The sequence below is a fragment of the Schistocerca americana genome, chromosome 4 (assembly GCF_021461395.2).
Source record: "Schistocerca americana isolate TAMUIC-IGC-003095 chromosome 4, iqSchAmer2.1, whole genome shotgun sequence".
Lineage (NCBI taxonomy): Eukaryota > Metazoa > Arthropoda > Insecta > Orthoptera > Acrididae > Schistocerca > Schistocerca americana.
This window is the reverse complement of record NC_060122.1, coordinates 817,345,056-817,364,902: the sequence shown is the minus strand read 5'-3', so window position 1 is coordinate 817,364,902 and position 19,847 is coordinate 817,345,056. Positions and strand designations below refer to the sequence as shown.

Genomic DNA, 19,847 nt, shown 5'->3' with positions numbered 1-19,847 from the left:
GGCCTGGCAGTATGATAGTCCCCAGCCTGTTCACCTCCCATTTGGATCTCCATTCTATTCCGTGTTTATTCAATGGAACTGTAATGGATATTACTGTCATCTCCTGGAGTTGCAGTCCCTTATTTCCTTTTATTTGGAGCTTGTGTCATTCTCCAGGAGTCTCATTTTACTGATGCTCACTCACCGACCCTTCGTGGAGACATTGCTTTCTTTCGAAACCAGGTTGGCCCTTTGAGGGCTTCTGTTGGTACATGGATCCCCTTTCATATGACATTGTAAGCAGTTACCATTTGGGTCAATTTGGACTTTGCAGTCATGGTTTTGCAACTTCTATCTCCCTCTTGAAGGGCCACCTACAGCCACTGTGCTAACTGCCCTCCTTCAGCAAATGCCTCCTTGAAGATTTTACTGTCCATCACCCTTTGTGGGGCAGTGCTTTTTTGTCTAGTCACGGGCTCCTCATTAACCAATTTCTTGCAGAACACGACCTGTGCCTTCTTAGTGGTGGTTCCCCTACTCATTTTAGTGTTGCATTTGGCACTTTCTCTGCCACTGATATTTCACTCACTTCCCACCTGCTTCTTTCTTCCTTCCTTCCACTGATGGCCACACGGTGGCCTCTGCACTAGTGATCATTTACTGTTGATTCTCTTGTTCTCTTCCCTCCTCCCAATGGCCAGGTTACAACGCCGGGCTTTCCATTGTACTGACTTGCTGTATATACCTTCCAGGTCATGTTTACACTTTCTTTGTCAGGTTGTATTGCTGAAGTCATTCATGATCTGTTCTTTCGAAACCAGGTTGGCCCTTTGAGGGCTTCTGTTGGTGTTTGCATGTTGATCTGTGTGAACATTGTTAGTACATGGATCCCCCTTCATACGACATTGTAAGCAGTTCCCATTTGGGTCGATTTGGACTTTGCAGTCATGGTTTTGCAACTTCTATCTCCCTCTTGACAGGCCACCTGCTGCCAGCATTGCAGTTCCCTGCTCATCACACGATGAGCCAACAATTGCATTCCTTCCTTTCTGTGGTAGTATGTCCAGCAATATAGGTAGAGTCCTGGCAAGACAAGATATGATGTCCATTTTCTGATCTCCTGAGAAGATAAAGCAGATCCCAGACCCTATAAGGGCAGTCTCGGCCTCAGGATTCCTGGAATTTACAACAACCCATGTGAGTGTGGAAGTAATTAGATCAGTCACTCCATCCACACCATTTCTGACTGCTGTGCAGATCATCAACGCCATATTAAAAATTGGTGAACTGGAGAAATCTGCAGTTGTTGAGCCCAGCGTCATAAACAAACATAAAATAATGTTTGACAAAACAAAAGTTTTTTTTTTTCCAGTCTCCCATATATTAAAGAGGCTGTAGAAATAAGAATGTGTGAGAAAATCTTCAACTATGAAGGTGGATATAATCTTAGCAGTACATGGAAGCTAGATCTCAATAAAGAGGAGAACCACAGGTATTTGTTGCAATGGTTGTGCTACGGTGGGAGTGATGGCACCACCATTGCTGACATTGACACCATCTGCGACAGCATGATATAAATATTCACCAATCAGAAGCTGTCTTTGGGCTATATAAGGTCACCACAGCAGTAATTATGACAATCAGTTCCTCCTAATGCTGATAATGATGGAAATCATTGAAAGCTCGAGGTTTTAGACTGAACTTGTGTGGCAAGAAGTCTGAAAAGGTTTTATACAACATGCCATCATGAAAGACTTCGACCTCAAGACTAGCTGTTGCTACTATATGATGAAACATGAAGTGATCTATGTTACAGTCACAGTGTATGTATAGAAGCCAGGCATGTTGATAGCTACATCAATTAGATGAGCAGTTATTGGGGAAATGCCAGTTTTTGCCTCTTACAAATGTGCAATAAAGGGATGTGTTTTGATCAGCGCAGTCAAATGGCTGTGTGCGCCGCCATATTGGCGGGTGACCTTGAACGAGTTTCGCTCGGCCGCCGCTAGGCTTGAGCGGATCGCGCTAAGATTTAACTGAGCGCGATCCGCAGAATTGCTCTACTTCCGGCGCTGCCATAGCGGTTTATCGGGGCGCTACTTCCTGCCGCGCCTAGTCTTATCATAAACGAACATCCGCTACAGAGGCAGCTGCACGCTTATTCGACTCGAGGCAGCCGCACGAAGCACACAGCCATGCCGTATAGGCTTGAAAAACTTTCGGTTGAAGCTCTGGCATCCTCTATTTCTTTTCCCTGCTAAAATGTACAACTTATCTGAGAGGAAAAACTTGATCTTAGTTTGTGTCAACGGTAACAGTGTTATTATTGTTCCATCAGACAATTGAAATATCTGAAACAGTGGAAAAAACAGCTTGAGTGTGATATACCAATACTTCATTGCAAAATAAGTAGCAGTATATTTAACTGATTAATTATTTGAGGGTGATTTGTATGCACCTCTCTTTCGCTTTTTGAATTTTTCAGTATGCTGCTCTTAGGAATTCAGCTTTGACAAATGGTACCTGATGCATCAGTACCTCTTTTCTTCAGATTTTATAAAAGTCCAGTGCTGGCAAACATATTTTCAAAGAAGAGTCGATACAGTACATCACAGAGCAATTTCTCGGCATTTGTCATTATGACTCCGTATCCTAAGCCTTTCTCAGTATATTTTTCACTGATAGTTATTGCTGCTTAGCAAGATCCCAGACATAAAAATATGCAACTATCGCTGATTCCTCTTAATCAGAATTTGCACCCACATTAAATTGTCTTTCCTGTGATAAACTGTTTGCATCCATGCCTTCCAAAATAGGCAGCCATGGACTCACTCACAGAATGATGATGTTGGTGTAGTACAAAATTTTTGAAATAGCCATTGAGCATTTAGTAGCTGTCAAATTTTTGCAAAATGATCACATTTATTTAAATGATTGTTGTTCAAATTTGCATATTTATCATAATGAGCTACAAACACATTGTGAATTACTGTTTTCTGTTCGGCAGTGCATTTTCCTCCTCGGGACTATACGTAAGGACTCAAAACAAGAATTCCCGTAAACATATGCATTTAATTTTTGCTGCAGTCACATAAACTTTCTTTTGGTGGCATACTCATAAATGTATATAACCATTGTCGTAACTATTTAATCATAAAAAACTATTATATTCTCATCATAAAAAAATTTGATGAAATACTCTAAAGTACTTTTTTCTGGTTTTGCTGGGACTGTACGCATGAAAGGCCACTCAGTATGAAATGATGCTGAATCATCCTTTGTTTGTTCATACTGGACTTCATTTTTTCCTAATTCTACTATCAGGAGGTGGTGGAGTTGCAGAATGACACCTGATTTTTGTTTGACAACTGAGATGGTCCATCAGTACTTACAGTATTTCACACAGATCATGCAGTGTAATTTGTTTCCTGTAAACAAATTTATGTCTTATTGCCCTAACATCCTTCAGGAAGGATGACAAGAAAAATATCACTCCTATTTCCACCATGCACGTGCATATCTCAAAAGTAGTCATTGATAACAAAGATCCAACCTTCCTACCATTAAATATGCAGTTAACCTGAACTAATTATTACAGTTGTAGAAAGTAAACTTACTCATGCAAAATCATGTCTGACAACTCATCCATTAGAATGAAATTTTCACTCTACAGCGGAGTGTGCGCTGATATGAAACTTCCTGGCAGGTTAAAACTGTGTGTCGTACCGAGACTCGAACTCAGGACCTTTGCCTTTCGCGGGCAAGTGCTCTACCGACTGAGCTACTCAAGCACGACTCACGCCCCATCCTCACAGCTTTAATTCCGCCAGTACCTCATCCCCTACCTTCCAAACTTCAAAGAAGCTCTCCTCCTGAGGAGAGCTTCTGTGAAGTTTGGAAGGTAGGGGACGAGGTACTGGCAGAATTAAAGCTGCAAGGATGGGGCGTGAGTCGTGCTTGGGTAGCTCAGTTGGTAGGACCCTTGCCCTCTGGAGAGCTTCTGTGAAGTTCGGAAGGTAGGGGACAAGGTACTGGCGAAGTTAAAGCTGTGAGGACAGGGCATGAGTCGGGCTTGGGTAGCTCAGTGGGTAGAGCACTTGCCCACGAAAGGCAAAGGTCCAGATTCCGAGTCGCGATCCGGCACACAGTTTTAATGTACCAGGAAGTTTCAACTCATCCATTGCACCTATTCAGTGAACTTCACACTATTCAACCACAATCTATAATAATGAAACAACAAAATTACGCAGATCGCACCAATATACGTTTAAATTCTATTTCATTGTTGAAACAAATTGGTGAGAAGGTTAATTGTGTAGAAATAAAACTTTTGTTTTATGAGTGTGTTTAATCCTTCTAGAAGGATATCAGGTTCAACTGGGTTCATAATAGTCTTCCTCAAGGCTCAGTTTTGACACCTGTTCTGTTCAGCTTATATACATTTTAACTCCCTGAAACAAGAGTCAAGGAAGTTCATTTATGCGGGTAGCTTTGACCTCTCAGCTGAGAAATCTTCAAGCAGGTGAAGAGATACTCTCTGCAGATCTAAGTACAGTGCATGAATACTTGAAAAAGTGGAGATTAACACCAAATCTAATGAAGACTGGAGTTAGCTGATTTCATCTTAACAATAGCACACACAATACAAAGCTACATATCACCTTTAATGGTCAAAACCTCTACCACCAAGACTTCCCAATGTATCTAGAAGTAACTCTTTGATAGAACCTTCTTGTACAGGAAACGCATAGAAAAGACTGCAGCAAAGCTGAGATCACCCAGTAACATGAAGCAGTAGCTGAGTGGTACTTCATGGGGTGCAAGAGCTACTACACTATGACATTCTTCCTTACGACTCGTCTACTCTGCTGCTGAATACTGTGCTTTCATGTGGCTTAATAGTTCACATGTGAGAAAAACTGATGTTGACCCAAATTCTGTAGTAAAAACAATAAAAGATTGCATCAGACCTACTCTCTACACTGGTTACCACTTGTAAGCCACATTGTGCCATCAGATCATTGAAGACAGAATGCCCTTCTCAAGGAATATGAGAAAAATTAATTAAAATTCCTCAGCTCCCAATCCACTCTGATGAGCCTGCACCTAGAATAGGCCAATTAAAATGAAGGCAATCACCTATCTTATTGGCAGGATCGCTACAAGCAGTGGTTTTCGACATGAACAGGAAGTGGTCAGAAACGTGGAACAGTATTGCCCATGAGGAATGTCAGACTCTCATAAGACCTGGCACAAGACCCACTATCATGGAATTACCATGACATACTTGGACAACAATTAGTAAGATTTGTAAAGGCCATGGCATCTGTGCAGAAAGATACTACTGACAGGGAAAGACTCCAGCTTCTCAATGTGACTGTGGTAATGAACATCAGACCATTGGACACTTTGTAACAAGCTGTACCAGACAAGCTTACCCTGGGTATCCAGAAGGGTTCTGTGAGGCGATAGAGGCAGCCCTTGAATGGATTGAAAATTAGTTTAAATTTAGTTGTTTAACTTTATTTACTTTGTAAAATTATACAGTTCATGTATGCTAGTTGCAGCTCAGTTCCTATTACCATACTCTAAAACAATAAGTAAACAAATGTCCAGGAATGGAACATAAAGCTTCGACTAATAGGTAGCAAAGTACATCAGTTCTCTGCTGCCTCAATACCAGAAGTACGTTTATGTCAAACTTCTAAAGACAGCAGTTAAAACTCATTATTTGGAATCGAGCTCAATACACTGGTCTCTGTTGAAGAGAGCACAGTAATTAGTAGCTGCAGAACACACGACATGCCCCGTATTCCCCAAGTCACCAGTCACGATACCAACCTCCACAATGTATGGCACGGGTTCTGGATGCCCTGAATCATCTAGTCAATATTGTATGACCAAAATGTTCTTCTCTACACAGTCCTATCATCATCATCATCATCTCGAGTACAGACATTGGTTACTGCTACACGAAGTTTCATTTGCCGACCTCAAAACTAAGTTGCATAATGGTCTTCAACAAAACCTGTACTTTTGGCAAACCTTTGTCCACTGTCCATAATCTACTGCCTGAGCCCCGCTAGACGCACACACGCTATGTCCAACTGCGCATGGCACTCAGATATGTGATCAACACGTATGTCAGTTCATGGTAGATGGTGTGGTATGCCATCCATTCTGGCTGTAGAACCAGCAACAGATTAGAAATGTGAAATGTGAGGGCAGCTGGCACAAGATAGACTAGAGATCACTGTACTGCCTCTTCAATCACAACAATAACTTATGATTCTAGAAGCTATAATACACTGAAGCATCAAAGAAACTGGTATAGGCATGTGTATTCAAATACAGATTGATGTAAACAGGCAGAATACCATGCTGCGATTGGCAATGCCTATATAAGACAAGTGTCTGGCGCAGTTGTTGGATCGGTTATTGCTGCTACAATGGCAGGTTATCAAGATTTAAGTGAGTTTGAACGTGGTGTTCCAGTCGGCGCATGAGCGACGGGACACAGCATCTCTGAGGGAGCAATGAAGTGGGGATTTTCCCGTATGACCGTGTCACGAGTCTACTGTGAATATCAGGAATCCAGTAAAACATCAAATCTCCAACATCACTGCGACTGGAAAAAGATTATGCAAGAATGTGACCAACAATGACTGAGGAGAATCGTTCAGCGTGACAGAAGTGCAACTCTTCCGCAAGTTGCTGCAGATTTCAATGCTAGGCATCAACAAGCGTGTAAACCATTCAACAAAACATCATCGATATGGGCTTTCGGACCCAAAGGCCCACTTGTGTACCCTTGATGGCTGCACGACGCAAAGCTTTATGCCTCGCCTGGACCCACCAACACCAACATTGAACTGTTGATGACTGGAAACATGGTGCCTAGTCGGATGAGACTTGTTTCAAACTGTATCAAGCAAATGGACATGTACAGGTATGGAGACAACCTCATGAATCCATGGACCCTGCATGTCAGCAGGGGACTGTCAAAGCTTGTGGAGACTCTGTGATGGTGTGGGGCATGTGCAGTTAGTGATATGGGACCCCTGATACATCTAGATACAATTCTGACGGGTGACACGTATGTAAGCATCCTGTCTGATCATCTGCATCCATTCATGTCCATTGGGCATTACGACGGACATGGGCAATTCCAGCGGGACAATGCGACACCTCACACATCCAGTGCGGCTCCAGGAACACTCTTCTGAGTTTAAACACTCCCACTAGCCACCAAACTCTCCAGACATGAACATTATTGAGCATATATGGGATGCCTTGCAACATGCTGTTCAGAAGAGATCTCCCCTCGTACTCTTACGGATTTATGGACAGCCCTGCAGGATTCATGGTGTCCATTCCCTCCAGCACTACTTCAGACATTAGTCGAGTCGACACGGCGGCGCCAAGTAATGTTGTGGCACTTCTGCATGCTCGCGGGGCCCCTACACGATATTAGGTAGGTGCACCAGTTTATTTGGCTCTTCATTGTATGTAGTAGTAAAGCTGTCATCAATGTGAATGTTGGTTTGAACACTGCAGTACTTTACTACACTTTGTTGTGTCATAGGTGGTATGTCGTTGCCTTCCTGCGACCTTCAAACTGACTTATCCAGCTGGTTGTAGGGGGCTGTGGTTGTACAGTTTAACATGGACTCTGAAACATTGTGCAACTCACAGTTTTCACAGCAGCAGACGTTGCCAGAGATGAAAACCATTAACATACTTGGACAATTTTTTTCTTATTTTCATCCACGTGTATCTACTTCTTATTTAGCTTTCTGTCTCAAGCTTTGCAGTAGTAAAGTCATCTTGTATTGCTGGCAGTGGCAGATACATATGGGGGGCGTGTGGGGCACGCGCTCCCCCTTTGCAGGGCCACCCGCATTGCCACCTGCATCGTCCCCGCTAGTTTGCCCACACACTATTCATTTGTTTGTTTCATCAGTCGACTCGACTGAATTGAGTTATCGAGTAGTTGTACTTTCCTATGTAGTAGGCGTGTCCACGCCATTGTAGTTTATACATTTCTGTGTGGCACATAGATAGCTAACACATCCCTGCAAGAGAAGTCACGGCCATTCTAGTGATCTCGATACGTTAGTCTGTCTGACATTTGTTCGAGAAAAGCAGTGAATATTCTACTGTTTTTTTTAAATTAGGTAAAATTAAAGTCAGCTCAAGATATCTGTAGTGCCCCCCTCCTTGAGGTTTTTCTGTATGTGCCATTGATTTCTGGTACCAGTGCCATTCACATAGTGGAATGTGGCTTTTGTGAACTTTTATCAGCATGTCTTTGCAAAATAAAGTTTCACATCCATTCCATTGCTCTGTTAAGGAATGAGCTGTCCAGAAGTAATAAAGCTAAGGCATGAGCTGTCCAGAAATAATAAACCTTGCTCAGTTTAATTTAATGTTACTTTGTGGTGCAACCTGCAGGTGGAGAAAGGCTTGATGAAACTTTGCAGTAACAGACCATTTTCTTATCATACTCTCTCATTAACAATCAACATAATTTCCCGATGCAAAAAGTCAGAGCCTCAAATATTTATCTGTTGTTATGTTCTTTGACTAGTTTCTTTCCTATACTATATTTTCTACTGGTTTCAGTGGAAAATGTTATCCAGAGTTGAGAGGAGCCTCCAGATGGAAAATATCCTCTGAAACTCTCTGTAACATCAAAGCTTGGAAGAATGGTATGGAGAAACATATCCCCAAAAGAATGGTACACTGAAAATGTTTAAGTAAAATTTATCACAGAACTGCTCATTCTATAATTACGTAGGAAATCATCATTATAATTGACTGCCCACAAGGACCCAAAACATTTTTTTTGTTTTTTACCTATTAATTTTGTATAGTAGGAGGGTTGGAATGTTTTGTATTTTTACTCTCAAGTGTGACTTGCCAACTGCTTGAGGGATAAGCAGTGGCTCTGGTTTGAAAGATGAAAATAAGTTGCCAGAAGAGGACTGTGCTAACTGCATGCTTCTCCAAATAATATTCAATGAAGCTGCTGCCAGTATGTGCTGTCCTAAGCCAGATCTCACAGTTAAATTGGTTACTATGTTTCACGCTGCCAGCACAGTGTGCTTTGAATAAGTGTTCAACAACAGTGGTAATAAAGTTAGGACCAGTTTACGGTTTTGATCCAGAGTACATTTATAGGTAGGTCTAGGCAAATGGTGAAGAGATTTGTGATGTTTCCACTTGGAGTCTCCTATTGTAAAGCTTCTGCTGTATGTTTTTTGTGTAATTGTTTGTTTCTGTGTAGAAAGTAAAACCCATGGCCAACAAAGTTCAGAAAATTTATTGATTATGAGAAAATTCCAAAGAAACTTAAATATTTAATTATTTTTGAACAAATCAAAAGTTATATTTATTCACAAGAAACGTCATAGCAGAAGCATGAACTTAAGCAAGAATAAGCAAAGTAGTTACAGACAGAGCAGTCATTTCAGTGAGTGACATAAAATTTGAGTACTGTGGTAGAGATTTTGGTTCTGAAATAACTTTTAACAAACAATATTCATTAGCAACTGTAAATATTATGGATCTGCAGTTATAAAGTTGTGATAGCATGTGGATACCTTCAGGTGTGGCAGTAGCATAGCCATTGTTATTTTTAAATATAGAAAGTGACTTTAAATGTGATTGCAAACAAAATCATTGCTGTAGCTGATTTTTAGAAAAATATGTAAACTTGGTTGTTAATTCAGGATTTCACAAAGCAGTAAGAGGCTGAAATGAAAGCTTCTTGTGTAAAACTATTGTAAATTTTATAAGTGATTTGTGAATGTTATTTTCTCACACGATAATGACTGAAAAATAAAAATAGACTGATAACAGTTGTGTAGTAAGAGGTTGGCCTATTATAAGATGCACATAAATTAAGCCTTCTATTAGGTGTACAACTTTGCTTCCGCTGTTTTGCAATAGAAGAAAGTAGCAGCAAGTGGGGTTCAGGGGATTGGTCATAGGTGTAATACAATAAGCTTAGGCAACTGTAAACATAATGGCATAAAAATATTAGTCGATTTGTGATTGTATCATATGGCTATTCTCGATTAAGTACATCTTCTTATGTATCCATTTCTTGCCATTTGCGGGAAGTTTTAATTTTCTGCTTTGACATGAAGAAAACTGCGGCTGTGGCTCTTAAAATGCTGGGTGAGACCAATGGTGAGGGAACTATTAGTGGAAGAACATGCAGAGAATGTTTTCAACACCTTAAGAACGGTGATTTTGATGTCGAAGACCGGCATGGCGGGGCAAGACAGAACGTTTTCGTAGCTACTGAAACAGACGAAGACAGTCACAGGACATCATTATTGAAAGCAGTTGATGTGTTTGAGCCCAGAACTGAAACACAAATGTCCACAATACAGCGATAGACACGTAAAGGTAATTTTGCAGCAGGTCAGTGCTCAACCCCATGTCGCAAAACCTGTCAAACTATATGTGAAAACGTTGAAATGAGAAGTCCTATCCCTCTCGCTGTATTCTCCATACTTTGCTCTCTCTGACTACCACCTTTTTTGATCAGTGGCATACGGTCTGACTGACCAGCACTTCCAATCATATGAACAAGTGCAAAATTGAATTGATTCATGGATCCCCACAAAAGACGCCCAGGTCTTCCGCCACGGAATTCATATGCTATCCGAAAGATGGGCGAATGTAGTGGCCAGCGATGGGCAATACTATGAATCATAATTTTTTTGTAAGTTTTTCACAATGAAGCCCCAAACTTCGAGAAAAAATGGTTTTTGTGAGAATGTGACCATCTTCATTCTAGCAGTTCTCATTTAGTGCTAGTTTTCGTGTTTCTTGAGGAAAGATTCTTTAAAAACTGCCTTAATATTTTTGTTGGGCTGTACTTGGTTGTGAAACACAGAGTAAATACTGCTTGTCTGAGGGCTATATTACAGTATGTTCTTTACACTATGAAGAGACTGTTTCAAACCAACATTACTTTACTGTATAAACATGTGGAATAATTTGAAAGTTGAGACAGGGAGTTTATTCTTGGTACATTTCGGGGTGCACGTGCATAAAATACTGTGCAATTTCAATGTGATTATTAACCTATTACATGTGATCTGTTTATTTTATAGTTGTTAATGCTAGATTATTTTCCTCTTCACCCATTCATTTTGAAGCTGAAAATTAGTTTACTCAGCTTGTTACTTGTTTTATAGGAGAAAGAAACCAGCAAAACGGAAATCCGATGGTACCCTTTTTGTGGGCAAGGATGGAGAGGGTCAGAGTCGCCCCTCAACCCCCTTAGGTCCTAGTGCTGCATCAACACCTTCCTCATCTCAAGACTCATCATCAGATGTGCCTCGTCGCAAGAGGGGCCGAGTTGACCCTACTGTTGAAACGGTTTGTTTTTCCATTTTTTTTAAAGGGAAATACTCTTATTTGTTGTAAACAAAGTACACCTCTGAGTATTAACACAAAACTTAGGAGGTATCTATTAAGAAGGACATGATCTTTAAAAGTAAGCTCAAACATCTACTTGATTTAAATTCTCTTTTTGTCCTAGTCAGTTATTGATATATTATTGCTGCTGTTTTGTGATGATGCACATTTTTTTTATCTGTTTTAGATTCCATACATCATTGCTCATCGAGTACAGAAATATTTTAGTACTACATTGTGAAGAGAAATGTGTACATTCAAAGATTAGTTGACAGTGTGTTCTGGCAAATAAGTTTTTTCCCTTTTTTCTCACTAAAATTACAGACTATATTTGAGACTCCTTTTTTCTGTTAACTTTGCACAATGCTTTAGTTATTTTCTGTTGTTTCAGTATTACATTGCCTAAAACAAGTGTTAAAGAAAAGTGGGTTAAAGGTTATATTCATGGTGCTCAGAAACAACCTGAAATGCTTGTTTGAGTGCTGCATGGTAGGTTCTACTGAGCAGTAATTGTTAAGAAAAAAATTTAGTGCTTTTTGTCATTTCCACATTAATAGCATTGAAGTTAGGCCATCTGGCCATTGCATATGCAAATTCAAGCAGCCCACCAGAGGCGGTGTTCCTAAATGTGTTCTTTGTTTGGTTTTCTAAAACAAGAGAGCAGTACAAAAATTGGACCTGGGACAGCAGTAAAAATCAAACTCAAGCCAGAAGCTGAGCGGTCTCATGCACTTATCATCAGCGCTATGAGAACAGCTGACACTAATTGTATGCGGTGAGCCACTTGAATTGATGCTGCAGTGGCCTGATTTGAATAACGTCAATGGTAATTAACTCAGAAACGATGAAACATGTTGACTTTTGTTCTTGACAGTCATTTTTCAGCACAGCCTTTCCTGCAACGCCCTTGTAAGCTTAATTTAAGTGCTAATTAACTCAGAAACGACGCAATGTATCGAATTTTTTTCTTAGAAATTATCTCTCAACATAACCTACCATGCAACACCCTTACAAGCTTTTCAAACAGTTTTTGACCACTCTGTATATAACCACAAAGTTAAAAAGAAAACAGAAATACGGTATTCCCATGTAACCACACATATTTACACCGAATGAGATAGCGCAATGGTTAGCACACTGGACTCACATTCGGAAGGACGATGGTTGAAACTTGTGAGCAACCATACAGATTTAGGTTTTCATGATTTCCCTAAATCGCTTGAGGCAAATACTGAGATGGTTCCTTTGAAACGACTTGTCTGATTTCCTTCTCTGTTCTTCTCTAATCCAAGCTTGCATTCTGTCTCTAATGACCTAGTTGTCAATGGGACATTAAACAGTAATCTCCTCCTCCTCCAAACATATTTACCTATGTCCAATTTATCCATTCACTGATAAGACTAATGTGTATTTGTTTCTTGTCCAGGAGGAACAATTTACCACGAAAGTGGAAGTGAAAGTAAAATTACCAGATGAACTAAAACCATGGCTTGTTGATGATTGGGATTTCATCTGTAGACAAAGGAAAGTAAGTGAAATTTTTGAAGGGTATGAAAAGTCCTATGTACTTCTTCAGTCTAATGAAGCAAATTTAAGATTATATACAGACATGGTTGAATATATATAAAAATGCCATTCTTTTCGAATGTTGAAAATTGATAGATTTAACAGGAATTTGAAAACCTAAACAGACTTTTTACGAAGATGTAACTATATTGTTCAGAAATTAAAGTACAGAGATAAGGAATATGTGTTTAGAAGTTATAAATGGGGACATAAAGAACGCAAGTCACACTGACTAAATGAGCCTTCTACATTTTGTGTGTAGTAACATCTGGTTTTATTTAAAATGATGATAAGAACAAGCTTTCTTAAAGAAGAAAGAAGTAATATTGATATGGATAATAAACCAGTAATAAGAACATTAACAATGTAGCTAATTGTATGATTCGAATATAATAGAGGGAAACATTTCACGTGGGAAAAATATATCTAAAAACAAAGATGATGTGACTTACCAAACGAAAGCGCTGGCACGTCGATAGACACACAAACAAACACACAAAATTCTAGCTTTCGCAACCAACGGTTGCTTCGTCAGGAAAGAGGGAAGGAGAGGGAAAGACGAAAGGATGTGGGTTTTAAGGGAGGGGGTAAGGAGTCATTCCAATCCCAGGAGCGGAAAGACTTACCTTAGGGGGAAAAAAGGACGGGTATACACTCGCACGCGCACACACACACATATCCATCCACACATATACAGACACAAGCAGACATATTCAGAGGCAAAGAGTTTGGGCAGAGATGTCAGTCGAGGCGGAAGTGCAGAGGCAAAGATGTTGTTGAATGACAGGTGAGGTATGAATGGCGGCAACTTGAAATTAGCAGAGATTGAGGCCTGGTGGATAACGGGAAGAGAGGATATATTGAAGAGCAAGTTCCCATCTCCGGAGTTGGGATAGGTTGGTGTTAGTGGGAAGTATCCAGATAACCCGGACGGTGTAACACTGTGCCAAGATGTGCTGGCCGTGCACCAAGGCATGTTTAGCCACAGAGTGATCCTCATTACCAACAAACACTGTCTGCCTGTGTCCATTCATGCGAATGGACAGTTTTTGTGTGTATGTTTGTGTTTGTTTGTGTGTCTATCGACGTGCCAGCGCTTTCGTTTGGTAAGTCACATCATCTTTGTTTTTAGATATAATTGTATGATTCCTTTAATATTATGAATGGATAGATTGCTGCTCACCATAAATTGAGTTTCTGACAGTCATGAAAAAAATACTGTCTCAGGCTTTTTGTTGTGCCTGTCTCCAACTCTATGTGCCATCTTTACAGTGAGTAGCAATCTCTCCTTTCCATAATGGTAAAGATATCATTGTATTAGCTATTGTGCTTCTTGTTGGTAGCTTTGGTGCCTCTTTGTGATTGTATATAAAACCTCAATCAAGAAGACACAAATAAAAAAGTAGAAGCTGTGGAAAGTTTTTGTCTTATAGATACCTAAATCATATTCTACCTAATACTTTTTGCCATGTGGCTAATATTTTTGGTGATAAGTCGTTAATCGCATTATCTGAATCATAAGTGTGTCGCCTTTCATTACTCTATCTGCTTGCAGACTGTTCTTTTCTGTGTGTAAGGTCTTCTCAGAGAAATAATTTGATGTGAGTGTAGCCATTTTTGAAGACTGTCCACATTGAGGTATAGCTACACTGTTTCCCTAGGCTTGGAGATTCCTGCAGTTCTGTTGCAAGAAGCAGCTTGAAACTGACATTTTTATCTTCATTTGTCTTCGCACTCACTAGAAAAACAACAAATCCAGTGTGCACTGTAATGTTACTTAACCTTCTAAACATTTTCATGTTCTCTGTACTCAGTTTCGTGGCTCATGAGAGAGATTAGAATTTTGATCTTTTACATTTGCACTCGCCCATGTAAACGAATTGTATCCCTTAATGCTATGAGGCTTTCTCACATTGTTGCCCCTTTTTATTGCCATAGCAACTGCATTATTACCAAATGTTAAATTAATGAAGTGATCCATATATTACTTTCTCACACGTAGTATGAATTTTTAATTTAGTATTCAAGTGCTGTATAACTGAAGCCAACTTGAGTAGTCTTTTATTCCTCCATGATACAAGTAGTTCCTTGCTGTCTGAACCTAGTTTGCTGCATAATATGGTGAAAAACAGGCGTGTTTTAAAACAGGTGCTTGCTAAAACAGGACTTTATGGATGACTTCTGTATAACTTCCATCAACATCTGTGGTGCAAATGAGGCTCCCTCTTGCTAAGATTTTATACTAGTCTGTCTCTGAATAATATCTGCAGTTTAATGCACAGTCATTTTTACAATTATTTCATTGACATAAGGCCACAAGCTGCAGAAAGTTACGTAAAAAATGAAGTATTGGCTGGAAAAAAAAAATCTATCAGTCGTCAATATTGTGCAACTTTGTTGAAGCCTAATGTCTTCAATCCAATATTCAAACACTGTTAGCCATAATGTTTCAGTCACTTAACCTTGATTGTGCGAGCTAAATATGCATTTAATTAACTTTGAATGCCATTTTCTGTGCACTGAAATAGTTTACATGCTTAAAAATTAGTGTCAAAGTTTATGTAATCTGTTCAAATAACATATGGGAATGCAGCCAGGTAATGTCATTGACAGCTGCACACCCCGCCCTTTTTAAGGGAGTTTTACATTGTGTGTGCCGGGAGAAACTTAGGTCTTCATGCATTCTGTCTACGCTGAGATCAATAACTTCAGACTACGTTTATCAGAACTGACCCCAAGCACTTTTTAGAGGTTTTGAATTCACAACCATTTATCACTGACTACTTTTTAAAAAATTCTGTTTTATCAGTTTTGGACTTAGTGCATTTAAAGAAATCACTGATTTTAGAACACTTGTTCTTCATAAACACTTTCAAATCAGAGCTATGCAAAATTCAGTTTTGTCAAACTTGTGACTTGCATCATATAATACTTTTCAAAAATATTTCAGCTATAAGAAATAACTTCAGTATCATCTGTGAACCTTTTTTTCATGTAAAATTCTCAATATCAACTTCCAGCGGAAGGTTTGAGACACCAAAAACAAAAATTTATGACAGTAACTCTTGACTACATTACTCAAGAAAAACTTCTCAACACCAGATATATATATATAATTGGCCATTTTATTTTTCTCATAATATAGAGCTATCTCATGAATATCATGCATGTTAACAGCTCGAGAGTCAAACAGTAATTTATAACATTTTACAATATTTTTTGTTTTACAATTCATTAACAATGTATATAGAGGTTCAAGACAATCACGGAGAGATATTTTCACTGTTGACAACTATCAGCTCTATCTGCTGAAGCGACCTGCACTGCCAGGTTCTGCTTCACGAGGAACACCTCTGGAACACCTTGTCTGCATTTTCCTTGGATTACATGCAGCATACAAACAAAAATAGCAGATTTTAAGTGCATATATTTAACAAACATTTATTGAAATTATTAACATAGGGTTTACCTGAGCTAGCTGAAGCAGAAAAAGAATGACAGTAGAGTCCCATCCAAATTGGTGCACTACATATCCTCACCTCTAGCTGAGTAGTCTCATATCATGATCATCTTAATGATTATTAACTTAATAAACCCAATACAATTAAAGTACATTTTACATGTCCCTGTTAGAGCCATATCTAACTGCAGTGGTGTCTCTGCACTTCAGTAAGAGTTTCTCAACTGCATTTTTTAAAGATGTGCAGACTGTAATATCAATGATACTATGCCAAAAAAACCATAACATCTATCAGGATTACACATTGTTAATAATGTGTGTATTTGTTTATTTTGTTATTATGACACTAATGGTCATTTGGCTATAACAATATCATTAAAATGCTTGGTATCTTTCATACTAACATGTAGAACACAATTATGTCTCAGATCAGATGATTTTGATCTTCATCTTGTGCATTAGATTCATTTCTTTCTTTTAATTTTGCTTTCTGGTAGTTTCTACATTAAGCTATGTAATATTATTAAGATTAACCTTTGTATGTCAACATATAGTTTTCTCCTTATTATAGTATGACTATAACAATAATAAGATTCACCATGGTACTTTAGAACCACCTATCCAATTTGATAGACATTCTTGTACATCAGAGGTTATATTTAACAACTACATAAGAAAAGACAGATTGCTACTTATTGTAAAGAAAACACATTAAGTTGCACACAGGCACAATTAAGATACATACATAAAGCTTTCAGTGTCAGCTGCCATCAGCAAGAGAGACACACACTACTCGTACACAGAAACAAGCACACCACCCGCACACATGACTGCCAACTCCAGCATCTCAGGCTGGTATGCAACTATCATGTGGGGTGCAAGCAGCAATGTAGAGGGGGCAGGGATGGGGGAGGGATAGTAGTTTACAGGTGGGCAGAGAGGTGAATGCTGTCTGATGGAGTGTGCAGGAATCAGAATTCCAACAGGTACAGTGTCAGGAGTTTGTGGGGGCAGAGAGCGAGGGGAAAAAAGGAGCAAAAAAGGAGAGGAGCAGGGAAAGATGGGCAGATGCATTGGGCAAATGAACAGGGTGGAAGATGAGAAAGGGGAAGAGATGATAGGACGGAGATGGTGGAACTGTTGGGTGGAGGGTGTGGGGACAGTATGTTACTTTAGGCTGAGGCTGGGATAATTATGAGAGTGTATAGTTTAGAAAAGGTGGTGGTGGAGGGGAGGATCTAGATGACTCAGGTAGTAAAGTAGTCATTGAAATCAAGTGTGTTCAGCATACTGTGCGATAGGGCGGTCTGCTTCGCTCTTGGCCACAGTTTGACATTGGCCATTAATCGTGGTGGACAATTGGATTTGTTTTTTTTGGGAGGCTAGAAAGGTCTCCTAGAAAGGTTGGCATAGGAGGATGCCATGCGGATGCCCATGGCCTTCCCTTCAAAGGAGGAGTAGTTGTTGATTGGGATAAAGTTAGTAAGGTGTATGAGGAATGAGGTAGTGGATTTGGTGTCTGAAGGACATTGGGAAAGGTAGCATTCAGTAGAGGTAAGACCATGGGCATGAGGGATGTTGGTGTACAGGGAGATGGTGTCAACTGTGACAAGTAGAGATCCAGGAGATAGGGGGGTGGGGATGATGGAGAGTCAGTGAAGGAAGTGGTTGGTTTCTTTGATGTGAGAGGATAGATTATTGGGAATTGGTTGGAGGTGATGGTCAATGAGTGTTGAAATTTTTGCAGTGGTGGCACAATAACCACCCACAATGGACCCAGAATAAATGAAAAACTTCCCTACTTCCTTGTGAAGCTTAGAGCTTTTAGCGTGAGCTTGAATCATTACTTTCTCCCTTACCTTAAATATAGGAACAACAGCTGTTTCATTATACTTCTTGAGTTTTAACTCTGTGCTGTTCTTTAGGTTATCCTCTCCCTTTGCCTGGTTAATTTCAGTGATTTTATGATTATCTTCGGGCCATTTTAAAAAAAAAGCTAACAATGATTTTCCTTCTACTTCGTTGCCCACAACTTCTCGAGGTACCATTCCTGTACCACTATGTGGTAGATGTGGTAGTTCATTTAATACAGCCTCAGACTTAGGGTGCATATCTGTCTGTTTACTATGCCTCTCTTAGCAGTAAGTATGACAAAGACACCCTAATTATTTCATTGTTCTATCTGCAAAATTACTTCGAGGACAATATTTTGAAATATTTACATGTTATATATTGTGTATAATTATTACTCACTTCAATTGTCTATAAAATCCTCTTAAGGGTACCTGTGTTAATTAGATAATCTCTTTCTGTAGACATCTAGCAACACTTTTCACATTTGCACATTTCAGTGGGTGTAATCTAACTTATTTAGATCAATATTCTATCACGAAATATATATTGTACTCCACCTTTACCTTTTGGCGGTTTACCATAGAAATTGACAGCGCATAAATCCTGTAGTTTCTCCAGTATTGTAGGATAGATGTTATGTTTAACTATGGCTGGGGTTTGCTTTACCTTTTGACACAATTGGCATGAACGAATTGTTCTTGTAATAGTCCTACTCATATTTTTCCTATAGCAATGCTTAAGCCATATGCTTTTAAGCATTTTTGTAATGCCAAAGTACCCATATCCCTGATGAATAGATTGACACATTGTGACCTCCCCTTCTCTGTTTGCTCTGTTTCTTTCACTGATCTTTCCTCTTCTTTCTTTCTTCCTTCTTCGTACCGCGGCTATATCTCAGGGTTTTCAATGTAGAAATGTAGAGAGAACGGGACACGTGTGTGGTGGTCATTGATACTTAAAAGATTGTTTCGATAGTTCTATCGCTGTCCGTTTATGAGTTTCTAAGCAATGTATCAACAAGCTGACTATACAATGATTAATGTTTGTCGTATCCCGACAGTAAATCGCTCCTTGCTTGCTTTAAACACCAAGACAATTACTATGCCACTCATATAAGTCTTTGATAGTTATTATCAAGCTAATGTCCGTAAATTGCGGTTAATGTTACTGAATCCCACATGCAACGATAACGTCCTATATCCAGCTGCGTATCTTAAACTCCGCGCTGATATTTGAGAATTTGCGCGTGATTTGTTTGCACTAAAGTCGGGCTGTGGTTCCTAGAATAATTTTTAAATCAACTCTGGGTTGTAAATTAACAATTCTATGCTCATTCATGAAAGTTAGAGCAGATCCACACTCGACGACTACTTGATTATGCACTTGAGCAACAAGGAAGTTTTTCTGTTTTTACAAAGAGAAAACATATCATGCATAATGCATGCTTAATGGTAGCACTAATACCATCACATACATTTTTACCATGACTAGTTGTGAAAAAATTCCATTCTGCGTGAATCTGAAAATCATGGTAATGCATGCATAAATT

The 19,847-nt window shown here is 39.4% G+C and overlaps 1 protein-coding gene across 1 annotated transcript in view; it reads left to right on the top strand.

Annotated features, from left to right (window-relative positions):
• The window catches only part of LOC124612293 (mortality factor 4-like protein 1), a 134,615-nt gene that overhangs the window by 54,161 nt on the left and 60,607 nt on the right, over window positions 1-19,847 (top strand). The window contains exons 5-6 of the mRNA XM_047140401.1: window positions 11,196-11,379; window positions 12,845-12,946. Of these exons, the coding sequence (XP_046996357.1) occupies window positions 11,196-11,379; window positions 12,845-12,946 (286 nt within the window). The remainder of the gene's footprint in view (window positions 1-11,195; window positions 11,380-12,844; window positions 12,947-19,847) is intronic.